Consider the following 23,217-nt stretch of genomic DNA (forward strand, 5'->3'; position numbering starts at 1 on the left):
GGCAATGGGGGAAATCTAACAATGGGGACATGTAGATTTACATGTAGAAGATGTATTGAACCAAAGGTCCTCATTTAACTAGTGTCAGAGCAAAATTGTTCTAGTTGCTAAAGGCAACTAATCAGAGTTCGGCTTTCATTTTCCAATAGCAGATTGTAAAATGAAAATAAAATATTGCATGTTGGAATGGTTTTTGTGCCAGGTAGCAGCAGCTGTGTGTGGACTCATCTTCTTATATGATTATATGGTTTATTTTTACAGCGGAAGATGACTGCCAACTGACAAAAGGTGACCTGGTTAATTGGTATCTAAAGGAAATTGAAAGTGACATTGAAACTGAAACTGAACTAATTCTGCGAAAGAGTTTAATTGAAAAAGTAATTCACAGGCTAATTCATTATGTAAGTATGTTCCGGTTATGTTTATAAACAAAAATGTCTTTACGTAAATGTATTTTTATTTCTATGTGTCGAGATATTAGAAATTGTGTTGTCCAACCCAAGAATTTCAATATTGGGTACCAGTTGCTAGCAGAAACTCAATGTCTGAAAGACACTGAAATTATATTCATGCCATTTATTTAACCTCTTGGGGAACTAACATTTTTCAGCCAAGATGTTGCAGCAGTTCTGTTATTTTTGTCCACCTACGTGTTTAAAATTCTGCAACCTTTTTAAAAACTGTGAAACACTGTAAATCCGGGAAGTATGGCTTGAACAAGTTTTTTTTTTTTCCATTTCTCACTCCACACAATCAAAAAAAAAAGAAAAAAAAAAAGTGGCAAGGTTTTTTCAAGCCTTGAATAAGACCGAAACGTAGCCACTTGCCTCAATAAAGATCACCAACTTTTGAATTCCACCTTAGTAGTGCTGCTCACTTTTTCCAATTTGTATCTGCGCAAGGACCAAGCCAGGACCTTGGCGGGCCTTGCACCCTCTCCCTTAGGGGTTTCACAAAGCTGCGCGAACTTGAACTTTACTCTTAATTACACATAAAGAGCTCTGTAACGGCTTGTTTTCTGTGTAACAAATTGCTCTTTATAGTGACGGTATTTATCCTTACATGCTGTGTACTGGGAAAAAATTATAAATGCAGTGAAATTGGTGAAAAAAAATGCATTTGCGCCATTTTCTTGTGGGCTTGGTTTTTACAGCTTTCACTGTGCATCCCAAATGAGAGGTCTACCTTTTATTCTTTCGGTCGATTCGATCATGGGCATACCAAATTTGTATAGTTTTAATACATTTAAAAAATTAAAACCTGTACAAAATTTTCTTTTAGATTATGCCATTTCTGGCGCTAACAACTTTTTCATACTTTGGTGTATGGAGCTGTGGGTGCTGACATTTTGTGACTTTTTGATGAAGTTTTCAATGCTACCATTTTTAGGGCTGTATGACCTTCTGATTACTTTTTATTGAACTTTTTTATATATTTTTTTTTAATTTTTACTAGGGTACTTACCCTTGATTGTCTGATTGATCCTACCATATACTGCCATATTACTGCTATCATCCTCATACATTACAATGTGCAATTAGCACAAAGTATTGAATGGGTTAAGTCCAGACACTCGGCTCTTCAGAAGATCTGGCAACCAATCGCTACTCTCCCATTACGTCACAGGGAGCAACGATCTCCAACGTTTTGAAGCTATAGGCGGCTTTGCTGGCGCCGTTGTAAGTCTTTGCTGTGATATGCAGAAAAGACTTACCGGCTATGGAGAGAGCTCAGCCCATGAGCCCTCTCCATGCACCCGCAGCCGATGATGTGCTATTATGTCAAAGGTTGGAATGGATTTTCATGCTGGTAGTGGGGCGGGACCATTCCACCTCCCTGTTAGGCGAGGTCAGGTTTTGTGGTGTTCAGCACCTTGGACACAAGTGGTGGAAGCAGCCTAATCAGGCTGCATGAAGCTGCTGAGCAGAGATGACTGAGTTCTCTCTGAAAAAAGTCTGGCAGAGCGCACTACAGCTCTGACTTCCATGCCTGGAACAGTGATGTCCTTGCAGGTGACGTTACGTTTTAATGGTGAGTTAGGGGAACTCTGTAGCTAGCACTCAGATGAGTAGGATTTTGTTTGTGTGATTCCTGTATGTCAATGGTTTTGTTTAATACCTGCTACTTGAATAAATGCAGACGAGACCGGTTTTGGACTGTGCTTTGGTGTCAGTCTTAAATTGCGCCACAAATATCAGCTACGTCAGACTCTACTAGGCCAAATCCCCCACAAAACGTTCAGTCAACTCCGTCACATAAAGGCTTGTCTTTTGCTAGTTCAGTTAAATTTTTTTTACTCAGGTTTATAAAATTAATAAACTAGGGGAAGGGCTGATTTTTAAAAAAAATTTTTTAATGTAATTTATGGTGTTCCTCATCCTGTATTGCTAACGTGAAGATATTCTTCCCCAGTGTTTTTATTTAATGTATCCACCTACGGGGCTCTGTTTGATAAGTTCAGAATTTGCTTTGCTTCCCTAAAATAAAACACATTTCTTAAGACCTAGGGGCCTTCACTACGCCCCAGTTGTCATGCATTACAGAAGTCATGGTATGATCGCACTACAGGATGCAGGGAGAAATTATTTAATCCCTCTGATCCAACCTTAAAAAAGCTTCCCTCCCCTTCCATACCTCTGGGGGTTTTTTTTCCCTGTCCTAGGAACCAGCTCCTTTCAGTGCAAGGGAGTTTAGACACCAAGCCTACCAGGATTCCAAGCGAGGGGGGGAGACAGGAGATAGAGGGATGTAGCTGGGAACAGGATATATGAGGCTTCGTGTCAGACACAAAGCCTCATGATGTCTTAAGAGTGGTTAGAACCACAGTTGCATGCATTTCTGGAGATCCTGGGAGACTACAGTCATGTTCAGACCTAGTATTGCATATTCATGCACCTAGCTGTACAATTGGAAGAACACAATATATTCAGTATCCCCTAAAGAAGAGATTTTGGCTTCCTTAATTTTTGAAAGGGCTATGGACTATGTTGCTTACTCCGCTGCAGATGTGTGATCAAATATTTTGCCATATCAAACAGAGTAAGGTGTGTTTGGATGATGACTTGGTCTGGAGACATAGGTTCTAGGAATAAACTGCTGTTCCCTATTAAGGAGATTAGATTATTCTGTTCAGAACTGTTATATTTTGGAGAAAGTTTCCAAGAAAAAGATTACCTCAGAAAGCTACATTTTAGAAACCAGAAACCATCTTTCTCGTGGGTCCTTGGAGGAGCTCCAGTGGTATCGACTAGAGTGCAAGTCTGCTCCCCCAACAGATAATTTTTTGTATTTTACATCTACATCAAGAACTGTTTCTGGAAGAAGAAATTCTATCACTATTCAACAAGAACATGCTAATTCAGGTACCTCAGGATCACCAACAGATGGGGTTCTACTCCCCCATGTTTCTAGTGAGTAAACCAAATGGCTCTTGCTTTGCAATTATAAATCTAAAGTAGTGAAACTTTTTTCTCATATATGAGAGATTCAAGATTGAGACTATAAAGACTGCTTCAGAGTCAAAATGCACACATTATGGTTGATCTGGAAGATGCATACTACATACTATTATTCCCATTCATTCCAGCTTCTTTGGGTTGCATTATTCAGTGAACCACAGTCTTCATACCAGATCATGAAAAGTGTCACTAAATTGGTTGTTTCAAAAGAAAAATTTAAGGGATTCATTGAAGACCAGATTATAATTTTATAACAACCAATGAAAACAAATCTACTTTCAAACAGAATATTTGGGATCATCTCTGAATCAAGAGACCTATCAGCCATGTGGGAGGCCATGAAGTTCTTCAGACCTCCGATACAACACAAACCTTTTTTATATATTGACAAACAATCCTACAATGGTGGCCGATCTGAACAAACAAGGAGGTACCAGGAGTTCCAAACTATACAAGGTATTTTTTGATGGGATGAATTAAATATCCATTCTATTTCAGCTCTGCACCTTATTTACTTTCTTTCCACTTTTTTCGCTTATCCCAAAGACTCTTCTGAAGATACTTCAGATGAAAACCTCTATGATCCTAATAACCCCATTCTGGTTGAGAAAATCTTGCATTTCCCTTCTGCTCATCATGTCAGAAAGAGAATATTGGAATCTTTCTAGAGGTGCTGAATCTTCTTTAATAGGATCTGATTCTCCATACATCCCTTCATCAGCTACAGTTGACGGCTTGAATATTAATGGAAACTATAAAAGTGGGAAAGGCTTTGTCATCTTTGCACTACTGTCAAGCAGGGGAAAAGTGACATCCAAGATATATACCAGAAGTGCCTTTCTTGGGTAAAGAAAATGAAAGAAATCCAGAATTATCACAATATTGGGATTAATAGAGTTCTAGAGGGGCCTGGACAGCGGCATAAAGAACACCACTTGAGCCCCTTAAGGACACAGCCTGTTTATAAGTTAAGGCTCAGTCCTTTATGATATCCCTGTGATTTTGAGACTGTTTTCTCGTTAGACATTGTAGTTTGTTAGTAGTGTCATTTCGGTGATCAGTTTCTTTTGGGGGGGGGGGGGCAAAAATTCAGTAAGCTAGGAAAAATGTGAAAAAATTTCATATATTTCTGGAAGGGGTACAGAAACTAAAAAAGGAAGGGGAGGGGGATATCTTATGCAAACATTGTACATTTCAATAGTCACACCACAGCTAGTCTGACAAGGTTGCCATGTAGTGAGGAGGAAGAAAAATTGTGGGGGATTTGTTTAGAGCCAGATGCCAAATGATGTGTGCACAAAAATAGGGGAGGGGGGTATTGGGTTGGAGTTGCAGCGTCAGGCCCCGGAGCTGGAATATGGATCCAGATAAAGTGTGCGAGGAAAAAAGAAAAAAAGACTCGGTTGAATAGTGAGACGCGCTACATCCAAAGTGATATTAATCGTTTTATTGGAAATATGACTACGCGTTTCAACACTGTAATGGCGTCTTCATCAGGTCAAACACTGCAGGAGGTCATCAATCTGTTCATCCCGCGCCAGTGACAGCATGCAGCCTTCTCCCTGCTGCACTGAACACCGCAGTTCGGACACCTAGGCAGCATAGATCCTGCCACAGAAACGGCAGGACCGCCTGCAGCGTTTGACCTGTTGAAGACGCCATTACGGTGTTGAATCGTGTAGTCATATTTCCAATAAAACTATTAATATCACTTTGGATGTAGCGCGTCTCACTATTCAACCCCGTCTTTTTTTTCTTTTTTCCTCCACAAGGTTGCCATGTAAAAACATAAAGACCTGCTGGATCCATTATAACTCTATGTAAACAGCTATTTTCATTATAAGACAGAAGGGAAGGGGAGAGAACACTAGGGAAAGTGGGGAGGGAAGGGGGGTCCTATCGAGAACAGAGATATCCTTATTGGGGTCAAACTCTTGATTGGTATGCAATCCACATCTGCCATGTTTCATTAAATAATGTCATTGTGTCTTGTACTGAACAATAAAGCTTCTCATTTACCATTGTCCACAGTAGTTTGTGTTTAATCAAGTCCATGGGGACCATGGTTTTCTTCCAAGAGGTAGCAATTGCAATTTTCACTGCTAGAAAAAAAATGATATAAGCCTCCTTGCCGAAGCTGGAATTCCCGGCATTTTTTCATTCAATAATGCTTGGCTAGGGGATAATGTCAGATTTATCATTGTAATAGAATATAACATATTATAAAGTCTCCTCCAATATCTCAGAATTTTGGGGCATTCCCACCATATATGAAAGTGAGTACCCCTACTACCACAGCCTCTAAAACACAATGGAGAATAGGTAGGAACTGCTTGCGCTATACGAGCTGGGACCATATACCAGTGGAGTAGTACTTTATAGTTAGCTTCTACTAATGTCATATTGATAGAAATGCCGTGTTTTCCGCCATGTCTTGCCACTCTCTTAGAGAAAAAGTCACATTTAAGTCTTTTTCCCATGCTAACATATATCCCAATTTCTCAGATTGGTTATTAAGAATTTGATAGATGGCAGAAAGGGTATGAAGAGTTCCAGCTTTTGACAAACATAGACCTTCAAACACCGTGTGTATTGTGATATCAGGACATGAGTCTTTCAGCTTCAGAAGGAAGTGATGTATCGGTTGATACCTAAACACTTCTATTTCTGGCAAGTCAGTTAGACTTGTAATACTCCAGGGATCTAAGGCCTAGTCTATCATAAAAGTCCCCTATGCGATATAAACCTTTATCCGTCCACCATTTGAATTGACGGGGTTGTTGGTCGGGGATAAATCTAGGGTTATTTAATAATCTAGCAGCCGGGCTGTGAGGTGATTGTAATCTAAAACTACGTTTGACTCTATCCCATAGTGATAGCATAGAAGAGAGGAGTGGGCTCATGATCAAAGGTCTCTCCTTGGGTCTCAGCCAAGGTAAGGCATCTTTTAACAACTGCGGGCAAGCGGACTGTTCAATTTGTGTCCAGTGAGGTAAACTTTCTTTCTTGTGTAAGGTCACCAAGGAAGATAATCTAGACGCATAATAATATTTCATTATGTTAACTGCCCCTAGACCTCCTTGTGTCTTGGAGGTATAGAATGTGTTTGCCGATATTCTACTTCTCCTTGGTCCCCATATAAACTTGTTTATATCTCTTTGTAATGCTTTTAGACTAGCAATAGGTATATCTATCGGGACCATCTGAAAACAGTAAAGCATTTTCGGTAAGAGTCATCTTTATGGCTGAAATACGACCTAGCCATGAAAGATTCAAATTTGCCCACCTATTCATGTCTCTTCTCAACATATGGAACAGTGGCTTAAAGTTGGCTGAAAATAAAGTATCAATTGAAGTGGTCAAAAACATGCCTAAATATGGAAGCTTATCAAATCTCAATTGAAACTTGAAATTTGTCTGCAAAAATTTAGCTATTGGAGGGGGAACAGAAATATTTAGAGCCATAGATTTATCATGATTGACTTTCAAACCTGACATATCCGAGAACTTATTTAGTATCTGAAATAAGTTAGGAAGAGAGGTGAGTGGCGAAGATAACGTCAACAGGATATAGTCTGCGAAGAGCGCACATTTATGTGACACACCATCAACCACTATCCCCTTCACATCCCCATTTGATCTAATCAAGAGAGCTAGAGGTTCTATTGCAAGAATAAAGAGTATGGGGGATAAGGGGCATCCCTGCCGTGTACCTCTCAATATCGGGAAAGGAGATGAAAGATATCCCGCCACATTGACCCTTGCGGATGGAGAGGAATATAGGACATCAAGTAAACCTAAAAACTTATCGCCAAACCCCCATTTTCCTAGCGTAAACTGTAAGTAGTCCCAATCTATAGAATCAAAGGCCTTATGTAGATCCAGTGAAAGGCACATGGTATTATTTTTCCAAGGATATAAGATCGACTATTCTACGTGTTTGATCGCCAGTCTGCCTCCCAGGGATAAAGCCCACTTGGTCTAAATGAATATAATGTGCTATAAATGAATTAATCCTGGTGGCCATAATCTTTGTCAGTATTTTGATACCAACATTAATTAATGATATGGGTCTAAAATTTGGGCATAAGGAATGATCCCTGTCGGGTTTGCGTATTACAGAAATTGTCGCTTGTAAAGATTCTGGCAACGGCAGCCGGCCTTCAAACAATTGATTATAGTATCTCCCCATGTGAGGGTTCAGAATTGTCCCAATTTTTTTGAAATACAACCCCGAGAATCCATCTGGGCCTGAGTTTGATTGCGTCTTCCACTTCCTGCGATGTGATCGGGGTATCTTTTTTATTCCTATGGGCTTCTGACAAGGAAGGGATCAAGATACTTCTAAACATTTCCTCAGCTTTGAGGACATCACATTTTCTACTTTTATCATAAAGTTTAAAGTAAAACTTTTGCAAATTCTGTTTTCACTATTTTTGGAAGCTGGGACATTTCTCCCGACGCAAGGCGTAGGCTCGATACTGTATATGTTCGAGGTATAGGGTTAAGGTTTCTGGCCAAGAGCGTCCCTGGTTTATTACCTTGAGAAAAGAAATGAAATTGAGACCATCTCAGGCTCCTTTCCGCTGAAGCAGTAAGACAAAGGTTCAGTTCAGTTCTTGCTATTTCTATTTCCTTATTAATATCCGTATTAGGGTCCGCTTTACTTCTTTGAATTAAATCTATATACGTTTTTTCTTTTTCTCTCAATAGGGCATCTTTTTGTTTTTTAAATCTCGCAGTCATCTCTTAGTTTCCCTCGAACTACTATTTTATGAGATTCCCAAAAGGACACCCGGGACGTCTCGTCTGTTGCTTTTCCATTAAAGTATGTATTAACCACTTCTGTTAACTCAGCACTCATGGAGGGATCAGTCAACATGTATTCATTCAACCGCCATATAAAAGGGGGAGATCTAAACCAAATAGGGTCCATTGATACTACCACCGGGTCGTGGTCAGAACATGCTGTGGGGGAGATGTTTGCCTTTCTAATTTTAGGAGTTAGATGAGGACCAAGAAATAGATGGTCTATTCTAGAATAGGTACCATGGGATGCCGAGAAGTACGTATTGTCACGCTCGTTTGGGTGGCTAGATCTCCATGAGTCTATTAAATTGTAAGAATGTAGTAGGGTGGCAAAGTCAGTGCTATGCTGAGAGGGAGCCCGAAATGTAGACCTAGGAGTAGATCTATCCAGGACTTCGTCTAATGCCAAATTAGAGTCTCCTCCCACAAACACGGCTCCCTGTAGGTGAGCCTACAGTTTTTGAAACATGTCCCGGAAAAATCGCACTTGATCTACGTTAGGGGCATAATAGTTAAGAAAGGATACCTTTTGCTCATGAATGGTACCTGCAACCAATATATATCGACCTTCAGAGTCTGCTATCGTTATATGGGTAAAGGGCACCGTTTTTGACATGAAGATTCCCACTCCTCTTTTTTTTCCTTGGCCAATGCTAAAAACGTAAAAGGATAATTAGCCGCAATGTATTTTGGATCTGATGAATAGTAAATAACTCTCTAACCATTTCCTCTCAAGGTGGATAAAGCTGAACCAGATATCTCAGGGACCCTCTATTTGTGGGTAGTGGGGAGAGGTAGGAAGAAAAGGAACAAGGGAAAGGAAAAAGACAAACACTGCTAGCATTTGCTAATAATAAATGCCCTTTCAGGCTATTAGTTTAATTTCGAATAAAAATCTGGAACTTTTTGAGGTCAGGGGAATCAAAGCCCAGAACCAGCTTAAAGCTTAGAGTCCCTTCTGACATCTTAAGATAGAGCATGCGACCCTCTGATGCCCAGTGGCAGAAATTTCTATTCAACACCAAATAACACATCAATTTGACTTAAAGTTAAAGCCCTTGTTTCCCCAAGGGTAGGGTAGTAACCTCTCTAAGTTATTTTAAACATTACTATTTCCATAAAACAATACCGGAAACATTACCGGTTCTTCCTGATACAATACAGAACCACCTGTTTGGAAAAAAAACACGTTAAATACTGAGTAGTTTAACTAATTTATCATAATATACTGTCACTTCTTCTTGGCCCTCGGCCGCCATAGCTGTTGAAGAGGTGGGTCAGATTCTTTGTCGATCGACAAAGGTGAAGATTACTTCTGATGGTCTTTCACAAGTAGGCCCAAGTTTGTTAAAAGGGATTCTCCTTCCGGGAAGGTGGCGAAGCCATAGGACTTATTTTGGTGGTGGAAGATCAAACGAAAAGGGAATGCCCATCTATATTTCACATCTTTTTCTTGTAGTACCCTCAACAGAGGTTTAAGTGATCTGCGCCTCTGGATAGTGTGCGGTGCTATATCAGAAAAGACTTGAATATCCGAGTCATACAACTGTAGAGATTCTACATCTCGAGCTGCAAGCATTACTTTTTCTTTTATTGAGAAAGTGGGGTTTCACTACAATGTCTCTTGGGAGGCCATCTGCCCTTGGCGCTGTCAGAGCTCTGTGCGCTCTGTCTACTTCGTAATAAGAGTCCGTTAAGTCCGGAATTAGCAGTTGAAATAAATCCTGGACCACCTTGGATGAATCTGTGTAGGTTTCGGGGACTCCCCTAATACGAAAATTGCCCCTTCTAGATCTATTTTCAAGATCCTCTATTTTAAGTTGTGCTTCTTCCAATTGGGCATATATATCAGTGATACGATCGCTATTCTGGTTCACCTTTTGTTCCAGTTTCATCAACTTTACTTTCAATTGCCTCTATTCTGGATCCAATGGACTGAAAATCCCCTTTAAGATCAGAAGTTATTTGCACACAGGCTTTTGCAAGTTCACTTTGTAGCATATGTGAGAAATGAGCCAGTAGCACGCTGTCTGCAGAATATAAATTAGCTTGCATGCCTGCTGAGGCCTGCTGACTGTCCCCCACGGCTTCTGAGGACTGCTGACTAAAAATGGCTGTTGCCATTGCCTGGTCCAGTGAGGAGGTTGTGGAGGCCGGGGAGGCTATGAATAATTCTGGGGTACTCAAAATACCTTGAGGGTCCGGGGTTCCTCCGGTCCCTGCTAGTTGTTCCTCCTCCTGATGTGCCGAGGCTGCCTGGTCTGCATCACACTGTGGAGGCTGCGGCTGCCCTGTCTTCCCGCTTCGGCGGGCACGCTGTGACTCTTCCCGTGCTGGAGTCGGAGGTACTGTCCCGGCTCCTTGATCCTTCTTTCTGCCTCCCCCAGGCCCGTGTGCCCGTGCTGTTCCTACCCCAGTATGGGCGCCTCCGGTGTCTGTTCAGCGCTTCTGATGGCTCTTGTACGCCGCGGGCTATCGGAGGCTGCGGAGCTCAGTGAGCAGCGTCCGCCATAAAGCCCGCGCGCATGCGCTCTCCTTTTTTCTGTTTTAGGATGTGAGAAGGTTTCAAGTTTTAGTAGCAACTTCTGTGGGTTACCTTGTTTAGGGTAATACCCCATAGTCGCAATAATCTGCAGGGTGGAGACATGGCAGGGGTCAAAAGGGAATAACTTGCATTTGGATCACAGGCATTGTACTATTCTTTTTTTTTTTTTTTTTTTCTTTTTGGCATCATGAAGCATTTGTAGATGCCAGTAGAAATCCCTAAGAACTGACCCTATTTTGTAAACTGCCCCCCTCCATGAATTAATCTAGGGGTATAGTTAGAATTTAACCCCACATGTGGACCCCCAAAAATACATAATGGATAGTGCATAGTTAAAAATATCCATTATGTCATCTTGTGCCTAGCTCCTGCCATGGGAGACAAACACTCCAAAAATCATGATGCATGTTTTCCTGGGTACAGCAATACTTCATATAGGGCAGTAATCTACAGGCTGGGCAGATGGCAGGACTTAGAAGGGAAGGTGCGGCATGATGTATAAGCTGTGCATAGCATATCAGGGTAACGACATGGCTAAAAATCCAGGGATGTATGAGAAATTCGGAAGCAATCTTTCATAAATGGTCCTAGTTTTTCTGGGCATGTCTCACAATGATAAATTTTGTCCTTCCGAATCCCTTTTTTGGTGCACACCCTGCACCTCCTCTGTGTCCTTCCCTTCTTGGCAGTTTGGGGAACTACTCCTGGAAAGTGCTGGCACTCCCTCCTTCTTGGTCTCCAAAATGAAAATACTTTATTACCACCTCTTGAAATTCCAGGAAAGTTCCCCTCTGGCCTGCACATCGATGTAGCACATAAGCATTGTATAGTGCTATCTCCATGATGTGCACGACCAGCGTCTTATACCACACCCTCGACTTCCGCATGGTGTTGTATGGCTGAATCACCTGGTCTGACAAGTCCACCCCTCCCATGTACTCGTTATAATCTAAAATACAGTCCAGCTTTGGGGTTTCTGTGCTGGTACCTCATACTGGGACAGGGGTGGTGGTGCGCCCATGTATTGTAGCTAATACAAGAACCTCTCTCTTGTCCTTGTACTTAAAACACAATAGTCATTGTATAGTGCCCTGCACTGTGCCTTTTTAAGTTTTTGGACAAGCAGCAACTTAAGAAGACCTTTCTGATTTCTGCATACAGTGCCGCATGCCACAGTATTTCTGAAAGCGAGGCACTTGAACAAGTTAGTGCTGGTGTAGAAACTGTCCAGGTAGAGGTGGTATCCCTGGTCCAGCAGTGGGTGCACCAAATCCCACACTATCTTCCCTGTAACACCCAGAAAGGGGGGCATTCTGGGGGCACTATAGTGGAGTCCTTCCCTTCATATACCCTGAACTTGTAGGTATACCCTCATGGACTTTCGCACAGCTTATACATCTCCACGCCATACCTTGCCCTCTTATTGTGCAGTTACTGGCGGAATTGAAGTCTCCCTTTAAATTGTACCAGGGAATAGTCTATGCTCACATGTTTGGGGTTAAATGCCTGGGAAAACTCAGCACTAAAATGATCTTATTTGGGCCTGATCTTAAATAAATGATCTCTGGGTGGGCAATGTGTTGTCAGTGTAGTGCAAAAACTTATGGATGGCTTCAAAGCGCATCCTGCTCATCGCCATGCGGAACCTCTGGGTGTGGTAGAGAATGTCTGTGCTCCAGTAGTCCCTGATTGCGGGCTTCTTTACAATCCCCATAAGAAGTATTATGCCCCAATACTTCTCCATCTCTGATCCAGTGACAGGGGTCCACCTGTAGGGTTGTGCATAAAATGAAGAGGGGTTTTGGGCAATATGCTGTGCAGCGTAGAGATTGGTCTGGACTAAAATTAAATTCAACAGCTCTTCATAAAAAAAAACCCTAAAGTCAACAGTTCTGAGCCCTGCCAAGTCAAATTTAATTCCAGGTTGGCCAACAAAGTCGGGGACCTGAGGGGTATAATTATCTGAGGCTACCCATGTGGGGTCAGTGGAAGCCCCTGGCACCCTATGGCGCAGAAGCCCCTGGCACCCTACGGTGCCTTCTCAGGGTCCTTCCAGGTCACTGGAAGATGAGCTCTTGTTGGAGGCATATAACGTGCTTGCCTCTGACACTGAGTCAGCTAGTGGGGATGATGTCCCCTTTTACCTATAGTCATCCTCTTGGATGATGATAGTCAGATAGTGGGGATGATGTCCCCTTTTACCTAAGTGTCAGAGGCAAGCACGTTATATGCCTCCAACATGGTGTACATTGCACACAAAAAAAAAATGTGTACCAGAAAAAATTAAATGTGCACCCAACTACCGTCTAGCCGGGACACACCAAAAAAAGAATGAAATAATGTGCACCAAACCACACGGACAAGCCACACAAATGGCACACACAAAAATTAGATAAGTGCACCCAACTACGGGTACACCTACAGCACTCCGGAAAAAGAACCGGCACCAAAACAAATCCTATGTGCACTGCACAAATGCACCTAGCTAGCCCTAAGCCAACCTAACTACTGCTAAAGATACTGTGCAGCGTTATTCACACGGCACACTGAAAAGTGCGTCCAGTGCAAAACAACGCTAACACAGCGCACTGAAAAGTGTGTTTAGGTTCAGAAGGGACAGGAGATGGGGAAAAACAGAAGACAAGGGAACAGATGGGGAAAAAGATGGGGATCGGTAGGGAATAGAGATGAGCGAACATACTCGTCCGAGCTTGATGCACGATCGAGCATTAGCGTACTCGTAACTGCTCGTTGCTCGGATGAATACTTCGCCCGCTCGAGAAAATGGCAGCTCCCGCCGTTTTGCTTTTTGGCGGCCAGAAACAGAGCCAATCACAAGCCAGGAGACTCTGCACTCCACCCAGCATGACGTGGTACCCTTACACGTCGATAGCAGTGGTTGGCTGGCCAGATCAGGTGACCCTGGAATAGACTAGCCCCTGCCTGCGCTGCTCGGATCATTCTGTGTCTGGATGCCGCTAGGGAGAGAGCTGCTGCTGGTCAGGGAAAGCGTTAGGGTGTTCTATTAGAATAGTGTTAGGCAGGAGTGATTCAACAAGAACCCAACAGCCCTTCTTAGGGCTACAATAACGTTATACTTTTTTTTTTATCTGCTTGTGGCTGGGCTTGCTGGCACTAGTAGTGCAGCTAGTACCATATTGTGAGGAATTTGCAGGGGGACTTGCTACCGTTGTGTTTAGCTCTTAGTGACACACATATCCACCTCAAACACCAAAGTGGGAAAATTTATTAGGGGTTTGATTTCAATTAGGCACAGTCTGCCAGTTTCTTTTTATTTTACGTTTATTTTTTTAATAACTCAGTGTCATCTCATCTTGCATAGTAGTGTGCTTTCATACTTGGCTAGAAAATAGCCATAGGAGAATCCAAACGGCTTACTTACGCCTACAGTAGCGTTATATATATTTGATTTCTGGTTGATCTGCTGGTGGCTGTCCTTGCTGCAGTGCATCTACTAGCAAATTGTGAGCAATTTGGAGTGAGACTTGCGACCGCTGTGTTTTGCGCTTAGTGACGCACATATCCATTGCAAAGACCGAAGTGGGAAAATTTATTAGGGCCCGGGGTTGTATTTCAATTAGGCACAGTCTGCCATTTCCTTTTTTATTTTACGTTTATTTTTTTCATAACTCAGCGTCATCTCATCTGGCATAGCAGTGTGCTTTCATACTTGGCTAGAAAATAGCCATAGTAATAGGATAGCATCGTTTGGTTTTAAAAACTAAAAAACACAAAAAAAAAAAAAAAAAAGTTAAAAAAAAAATTCAAGTTATAACTCTCATTTTCAAAATGTTTAACCCGAGGGTTAGGGGTAGAGGATGAGGGCGGGGACGTGGGCGTCCAACTACTGCAGGGGTCAGAGGCCGTGGTCCTGGGCGGGGTGAGACACCACCTGCTTATGAGGGAGCAGGGGAACGCCGCAGAGCTACACTCCCTAGGTTCATGTCTGAAGTTACTGGGACTCGTGGTAGAGCACTGTTGAGGCCAGAACAGTGCGAACAGGTGATGTCGTGGATTGCCGACAATGCTTCGAGCAATTTGTCCACCAGTCAGTCTTCCACGCAGTCCACCCATGTCACCGAAATCGGCACTCCTCCAGCTCCTGCACCTCAGCCTCCTCCCCCCCAGTCTGCCCCCTCCCAGGAAAATTTGGCATTTGAACCGGCATACTCTGAGGAACTGTTTTCTGGACCCTTCCCACAGTCACAAACCACTTGTCCGGTTGCTGCTGAGCAATTTTCCGATGCCCAGGTTTTCCACCAGTCGCAGTCTGTGGATGATGATGACCTTGTTGACGTAGTGGAAGAAGTGTGTAAAGAGGTGTCCGACGATGAGGAGACACGGTTGTCAGACAGTGGGGAAGTTGTTGTCAGGGCAGGAAGTCCGAGGGGGGAGCAGACTGAGGGATCGGAGGATGATGAGGTGACAGACCCAAGCTGGGTTGATAGGCCGGGTGAACACAGTGCTTCTGAGACGGAGGAGAGTCCTCGACCAGAACAGGTTGGAAGAGGCAGTGGTGGGGCCAGACGGAGAGGCAGGGCCAGAGCAGGTGCATCAGCGCCAAATGTGTCACGTAGTGAAGCTCCCGTGGCAAGGGCTCCCGCGGCGAGGGCTAGATTTTCAGAAGTCTGGAGGTTCTTTAAGGAAACACCGGATGACCGACGGACTGTGGTGTGCAACCTTTGCCAAACCAGAATCAGCAGGGGTTCCACCACTACTAGCTTAACTACCACCAGTATGCGCAGGCATATGAATGCTAAACACCCCACTCAGTGGCACCAAGCCCGTTCACCTCCGGCCGTGCACACCACTGCTCCTTCCCCTGTTTCAGCTGATAGTCAGCCCCCTGCCCAGGACCCTGGCACAAAAACCCCATCGTCGCCTCCACGATCCTCCACAGCATCCATCAGCGTTCAGCTCTCCATACCCCAGACGCTGGAGCAGAAACGCAAATATAGTGCAACCCACCCGCACGCCCAAGCCCTTAATGTCCACATCTCCAGATTGCTCAGCCTGGAGATGCTGCCCTATAGGCTAGTAGAGACCGAGGCCTTTCGCAACCTCATGGCGGCGGCCGCCCCTCGGTATTCGGTCCCCAGCCGCCACTACTTTTCCCGATGTGCCGTCCCAGCCCTGCACCAGCACGTGTCAGACAACATCATCCGTGCCCTGACCAACGCCGTTTCTGACAAGGTCCACCTGACCACGGACACGTGGACGAGTGCTGCCAGGCAGGGCCACTATATATCGCTGACGGCACATTGGGTTAACTTGGTGGAGGCTGGGACCGAGTCTGACCCTGCGGCTGGTCATATACTGCCGACGCTGAGGATTGCGGGGCCTACCTCGGTCCAGGTCTTTCAGGCCTACTATGCCTCCTCCTCCTCCCACCCCTCCTCCACCGAACTACCATCCGTGGGCATGGCGCCATCAGTCGCTAGCTCTAGGCACAGCAGCAGTGCCGTCGCTAAGCGACAGCAGGCAGTGCTCAAACTGCTGAGCCTAGGCGATAAAAGGCACACCGCCCAAGAACTATTACAGGGCATCACGGCGCAGACTGATCTGTGGCTGGCACCGCTGAACCTGAAGCCAGGCATGGTTGTGTGTGACAACGGCCGTAACCTGGTGGCGGCTCTGCAACTCGGCAGACTGACACATGTGCCATGCCTGGCCCATGTGTTAAATCTGATAGTTCAGCGTTTCCTCAAGACATACCCCAATCTGTCTGATTTGCTCACGAAGGTGCGCCGCATCTGTGCGCATTTCAGGAAGTCCAGCACAGATGCTGCCACTCTCAGGGCAGCACAGCGCCGCCTCCAACTGCCCGCTCTCCGACTGTTGTGCGACGTGCCCACGAGGTGGAATTCAACACTGACCATGTTATCCAGAGTTTACCAGCAGCGCCGAGCGATTGTAGACTGCCAGATGTCAACTTCCACCAGAACTGGTAGTCAGGTCAGTCAGCTTCCTCAAGTCTACAATGAGGAGTGGACGTGGATGTCTGATATCTGTCAGGTGCTGAGTAACTTTGAGGAGTCAACACAGATGGTCAGTGGCGATGCCGCCATCATCAGCCTCCCCATCCCGCTGCTTGGCCTGTTGAAAAACTCTCTGATCAGCATGAAGTCGGAAGCTTTGCGCTCGTCACAAGAGACGGGGGAAGAAGATTCCCTTGTTGATAGCCAAAGCACCCTTAGGTCTGTTTCTCAGCGCATATCGGTGGAGGTGGAGGTGGAGGAGGATGAGGAGGAAGAGGGAGGAGAATGTTTGCGAGACACAAGAGGGGACCATTGTTGAGTCCTTCACTGTTCAGCGTGTATGGGCAGAAGAAGAGGAGTTGGAGGAGGAGGAAATGGACAGTCAGGCCAGTGAGGGGAGTGAATTCTTACGCGTTGGTACTCTGGCGCATATGGCAGATTTCATGCTAGGCTGCCTATCCCGTGACCCTCGCGTTCAAAGAATTTATTCCAGCACCGATTACTGGGTGTTCACTCTCCTGGACCCACGGTACAAGCAAAATCTTTCCACTCTCATCCCTGGAGAGGAAAGGAGTGTGAGAATGCATGAATACCAGCAGGCCCTGGTGCACAAGCTGAAACCGTATTTCCCTTCTGACAGCGCTAGCGGCAGAGTGCGTAGTTCTGCGGGACAAGTAGCGAGGGAGAGTAGGCGAGCAGGCAGCTTGTCCAGCACTGGCAAGGGTACGCTTTACAAGGCTTTTGCCAGCTTTATGTCACCCCAGCAAGACACTGTCACCTGTCCCCAGTCTCGGCAGAGTAGGGCTGATCTTTACAGAAAGATGGTGAGGGAGTACGTAGGTGACCATACCATCGTCCTAAATGATCACACAGCTCCCTACAACTACTGGGTTTCAAAGCTGGACATGTGGCACGAACTGGCGCTGTACGCCTTGGAGGTTCTTGCCTGCCCTGCCGCTAGCGTCTTGTCCGAGCGGGTTTTCAGTGCAGCTGGTGGCATCATCACCGATAAGCGTACACGCCTGTCGACTGACAGCGCTGACAGGCTGACGCTTATTAAGATGAATAAAGCCTGGATTTCTCATAATTTCCAATCTCCACCAGGTGAAGGAAGCTCAACCTGAATAATTTATCCACTCCTCCTCCTCCTCATTTTCCTCCTTCTCCTCCTCTTTGTAGAGTAAAGCAGAGGAAACTGGCTATTTTTTGACAGGGCCCACTGGCTCTAGCTATAGTACTTTATGCATTTAATTTTTCTGGAGGGCCACCGACCCGGTCCTCTGTTTTAAACAATTTTTGGGAGTGCCACATACAGGCACTCAATCTATTCAATTTTTCTGGAGGGCCACCTACCTGCTCCTCTGGTTTGAAAACTTTTTTGGACTGCCACATACAGGCACTATCCAAATTAAATTGTCTCCATAGCAGCCTCCACACGTTGTCTCCATTGCTACCTCCAAAAGTCGTCCATATAGCTGCCTCCATACATCGTCCCCTTATCAAACGAGGTGTGTCAGGCAGAAATTTGGGTTGTTTTCATGGATTCCACATCAAAGTTGTTAACTTTGTCGCCACCCTGCTGTGTTATCCACAAAATATACTGGCAAACTTTTATCATTTACCAATATTATTTCAGCGCTTTTTGCGCATCTGTTTACATTCCCCTCACCCGCCATATCCCAAACTTATAAGAACGCCACTACACTTAACTTGGTGCAGGCTGGGGCCGAGTCTGACCCGGGGGCTAGTCATATACTGCCGACGCAAAGAATTGCGGGGCCTACCTCGGTCCAGGTCTCAAAGGCCTAGTATACCTCCTCCTCCTCCGAATTACCATCCGTGGCCATGGCGCCATCAGTCGGTAGCTCTAGGCACAGCAGCAGTGCCGTCGCTAAGCGACAGCAGGCGGTGCTCAAACTGCTGAGCCTAGGCGATAAAAGGCACACCGCCCAAGAGCTATTACAGGGCATTCCACATCAAACTTGTTAACTTTGTCGCCACCCTGCTGTGTAATCCACAAAATATACTGGCAAACTTTTATCATTTACCAATATTATTTCAGCGCTTCTTGCGCATCTGTTTACATTCCCCTCACCCGCCATATCCCAAACTTATAAGAACGCTACTACACTTGATCTTATACAAAAGGTTCTTAGAAGTGCTGTTTGGGGAGTAGCCTAGAGACAGGGGCTTGGATTGGCGAAAGCTCACCTGGCAGCGGAGCGCCAGCTCCATGCGCATCATGCGCTTCTTGCGCATCTGTTTACATTCCCCTCACCCGCCATATCCCAAACTTATAAGAACGCTACTACACTTGATCTTATACAAAAGGTTCTTAGAAGTGCTGTTTGGGGAGTAGCCTAGAGACAGGGGCTTGGATTGGCGAAAGCTCGCCTGGCAGCGGAGCGCCAGCTCCATGCCAAGATCCAACTAACATAGTTTTAACTGCAGCACCTTTAATCTACTACTAGTTCACTGCCTCCATACATGGTCCCCTTATCAAACGAGCTGTGTCAGGCAGAATTTTGGGTTGTTTTCATGGCTTCCATGTTAACTTTGTCGCCACCCTGCTGTGTAATCCACAAAATATACTGGCAAACTTTTATCATGTACCGATATTATTTGAGCGCTTCTTGCTCATCTCCTTTGGTTCCTCTCTGCCACCCATTGGTTTGAAGCCTGAGTCCATTTAGGGTATGTCGCCATGCCAATCTCTAGCCTGCCGCTGCTGCCGCTGCCTCTGCATGCCGTCCCCTATAGTGTCAGGGTCAATTATTGGAAGTTTTAGATGCTATCTAGCTTCATTCTGTCACTCTGTCATGGCCATGCTGTTGCCCATAATTTTGGCATAATGGTGCGATTAAGCAGCCTCAGAGGCATCCATGCATGCTGCCCCTGCTGTTTCCTGTCCATTTCCGTGGCGTTTCCATCCTTTTCTGAGGTTCCCAGGTGTTTGGCCAAGCTTCCCTGTGCAGAGCCTTGGTCCCCTTGAAAAATGCTCGAGTCTCCCATTGACTTCAATGGGGCTCGTTATTCGAGACGAGCACTCGAGCATCGGGAAAAGTTCGTCTCGAATAACGAGTACCCGAGCATTTTAGTGCTCGCTCATCTCTAGTAGGGAACAATAAGGATCAGATGGGAAAATAGTGTTTTGGTGCAAACATTAACGCTCTGCTCCTCTCCAGCGATACCAAACCAAAATGGAGCCGCTGGAGGAAGGGAGCTAAAAACAAGCCCATAAACATTGCAATTAGCCAGTCAGGATTGACTAGCCAATCACAGCGATTGGTGGGCGGGACTGATCGATTGGTTGAGTAACATCAGCAGGAGGTTCTCCTGCCTCAGTCACGTGCGTCCCACCGCAATGTTACCATGTCACGTGACGTGGTGGCACAGAAGAGCCCGGATGCCCTCGCTCCGTACTAGAACTACACTGAGCACTAATCGCAGGAGCCAGCGCTGTACTAGTACGGCGCAGAGCGATAAGGGGTTAAAGGTGCAGATGTCTGTGGTTTATCAAGGGCTCAGGTTGAGATTATTAATCAACTCCTCCTTTGGACTTAACTGTACTTTTATCTGCCCTTCAAAAGCATCCCTTTGGGCCTATTGAGGAAATTCCCTTGAAAAATGTAACTTCTACTAGAGCCTTTTTCCTGAAAATAACCACAGCTAGGAGGGTAGAGGAATTACAGACCACCTCCTGTAAACCACCATATCTAGGTAGGAAAGTATGGTCTGCACTTGTCCCACCCTAACAATATGATTATTCTGTAGTTTCCTCCTGGCGGTGCCATTGAGAAGATGAGGGGAAAAGATGAAAATTACTCTTTCATGTAATTGGATTTTCTGTAACCTTCTCAATGGCACTGGGTTTTCCCACTTCTTCCGTTGAGAAGATTGAGGTAAATCTAAGTGCTTGTCTCCCAAAGATGCTTTTATTTCTTCGTTCTTTACAGGCTGCTTTTTTTTCTGACCAATTTCTTTGAAGAGTGTGTATGTCTTATGCTTTCTTTAATGGTAACAATCACTTTTTTAATCCCTTAATGACCAGACCCTTTTTTGTTTTTACATTTCCATTGTTCCCTCCCCACCTCCAAAAATCTAACTTTTAAATTTTTCAAAGTAAATGGCTGTCTATTGGGAAAATATTCCAAATACAGTGAACATGGTAAATAAATGCATTCGCGCCATTTTCTTGTGGACTTGGTTTTTATGACTTTCACTGTGCGGCCCAAATGTGTAATTCTTTGGGTACAATGATTTTGTTTTGTTTTTACATTCGTTCTAGTTAACCCCTTAAGGACGCAGCCTGTTTGCAGGTTAAGGCTCGCAACTTTTTTTTGAAATTTGACCAATGTCTCTTCCTGTGGTAATAACTTTTCAACGCTTTAAGATATCTGTGTGATTTTGAGATGGTTTTCTCGTGAGACATTGTAGTTTATGTTAGTAGTGTCATTTTGGTGATCCGTTCCTTTTTTGGGGGGTAAAAATTCAAAAATTTAGGAAAAATTTGAAAAAAATGACTATTTTCAAAGTTTCAAATGTTATACTTTTTAGAAAAAAAGTGATACCACAAATTTTTTTTGATAGAAACCTTTTGCCATTGGTCTTCTTTTTATATCCATTATTTGTTTTCAGTTTCCATTTTTTTTATGCATGTGAGAAGGTTTGAAGTTTTAGTAGCAACTTCTCAGATTTTCTTGAAATTTGAAAAATGCGAACTTTTTGGTGATCAATTCAGTTTGGAAGTGCTCTATAAAGGCTTATGTACTATATACCCCCACAAGTAACACCATTTTATGAACCTAACATCTCAACCTATTCAAATCAGCATTGAAGTCTGTTAACCCTTTAATTATTTTTCCGGAAGCATATGAAAATGGAGTGGAAATTTTGAAATTTCAATTTTGGATTTCAATCTTTCCAATTTAGCCCTAAAATGGATACATTCAGAAGGAATTTGAGGTAAATATATATTCCTAATTTCTTGCCCTGCTTCTTCCGAGTACGGCAATACCAGACATGTGGTATTGCCACAGCGATGTCCAGAACAGAGTTAGCGATACTGGGAATTTGGAAAGCCAATTTGGCTGCAAATATTTTGTGGTGCCACAGTGTAATTAAAGAGCCCCTGAAGTAAAAGTACAATAGAAAACCCCCCAAAATGTCACCATTTCGGAAACTAGACCCCTCAAAGAATTTATCGGTGGTTGTGGTGAGCATTTTAACCCCCGACACGCTGGTCAAAATTGAATGCAAAGTAAATGGTGCAGAGTAAAAATTGCGTTTTTATCTCAAAAATGTCATTTTAGTGCCTCATATACTGTGCCCAACCCATGCCACTTCAGACAAACACCCCAAAAATCATTCTGCGGGTTGTCCCGAGTACGGCAATACCACACATGTGCCAATAATTTACAGGATGGACACACAGAAGGGATGAGAATGGAAGGAGTGAAATTTTGATTTTCCAGCTCCGTTTTCACACGTTTGGATTTGGAGTGCCATGTCATGTTGGCAGGGCCCGTGAGGTGCCAGTGCAATAGAAACCCCCAATAAATGATATCATTACGGAAACTAGACCCCTCAAAGAATTTATCGGTGGTTGTGGTGAGCATTTTAACCCCCGACACGCTGGTCAAAATTGAATGCAAAGTAAATGGTGCAGAGTAAAAATTGCGTTTTTATCTCAAAAATGTCATTTTAGTGCCTCATATACTGTGCCCAACCCATGCCACTTCAGACAAACACCCCAAAAATCATTCTGCGGGTTGTCCCGAGTACGGCAATACCACACATGTGCCAATAATTTACAGGCTGGGCACACGGCAGGGATCAGGAAGAAAGAAGCACAATTTAGGTTTTCAAGCTTCGTTTTCACTAGATTGGTAATGGGGGGTACCCCCGAGGTACCAGTACAATAGAAACCCCCAAGTAGTGAACCCATTTTGGAAAGGGCACTCCTCAAAGAATGTATGTAGGCTTGTATGAGCATTTTAACCCCTAAGGTGCTGGCTCAAATGTAATACAAAGTGAGTAGTGCAGAGAAACAATTGTATTGCAATTTATCAAATATGCCATTGAAGTGACAAAAGTATTTTGCCCAACTCATGCCACTGGGGAAAAACACATCAAAAATCATTCAGCGGGTTACCCCGGTTAGGGCAATACCCCATAGGAGGCAATAATCTGTAGGATGGTGACACGGCAGGGCTCAAAAGGGAATAACTTGTTGGAGCACAGACATTGTACTTTTTTTTTTTCTTTTTGGCATCATGAAAGATTTGTAGATGCCAATAGGGGCCAGTACAGTAGAAACCCCTAAGAACTGACCCTATTTTGGAAACTACACCCCTCCATGAATTAATCTAGGGGTATAGTTAGCATTTTAACCCCACAGGTGGAC

General features: G+C 44.3%; 1 protein-coding gene across 1 annotated transcript in view; it reads left to right on the forward strand.

The window, feature by feature from the left end:
* The window catches only part of LOC140133228 (maternal DNA replication licensing factor mcm6), a 219,706-nt gene that overhangs the window by 190,747 nt on the left and 5,742 nt on the right, over positions 1-23,217 (forward strand). Inside the window, exon 16 of the mRNA XM_072153114.1 lies at positions 262-401. Within this exon, the coding sequence (XP_072009215.1) occupies positions 262-401 (140 nt within the window). The remainder of the gene's footprint in view (positions 1-261; positions 402-23,217) is intronic.

The sequence above is a fragment of the Engystomops pustulosus genome, chromosome 5, assembly GCF_040894005.1.
Source record: "Engystomops pustulosus chromosome 5, aEngPut4.maternal, whole genome shotgun sequence".
NCBI lineage: Eukaryota > Metazoa > Chordata > Amphibia > Anura > Leptodactylidae > Engystomops > Engystomops pustulosus.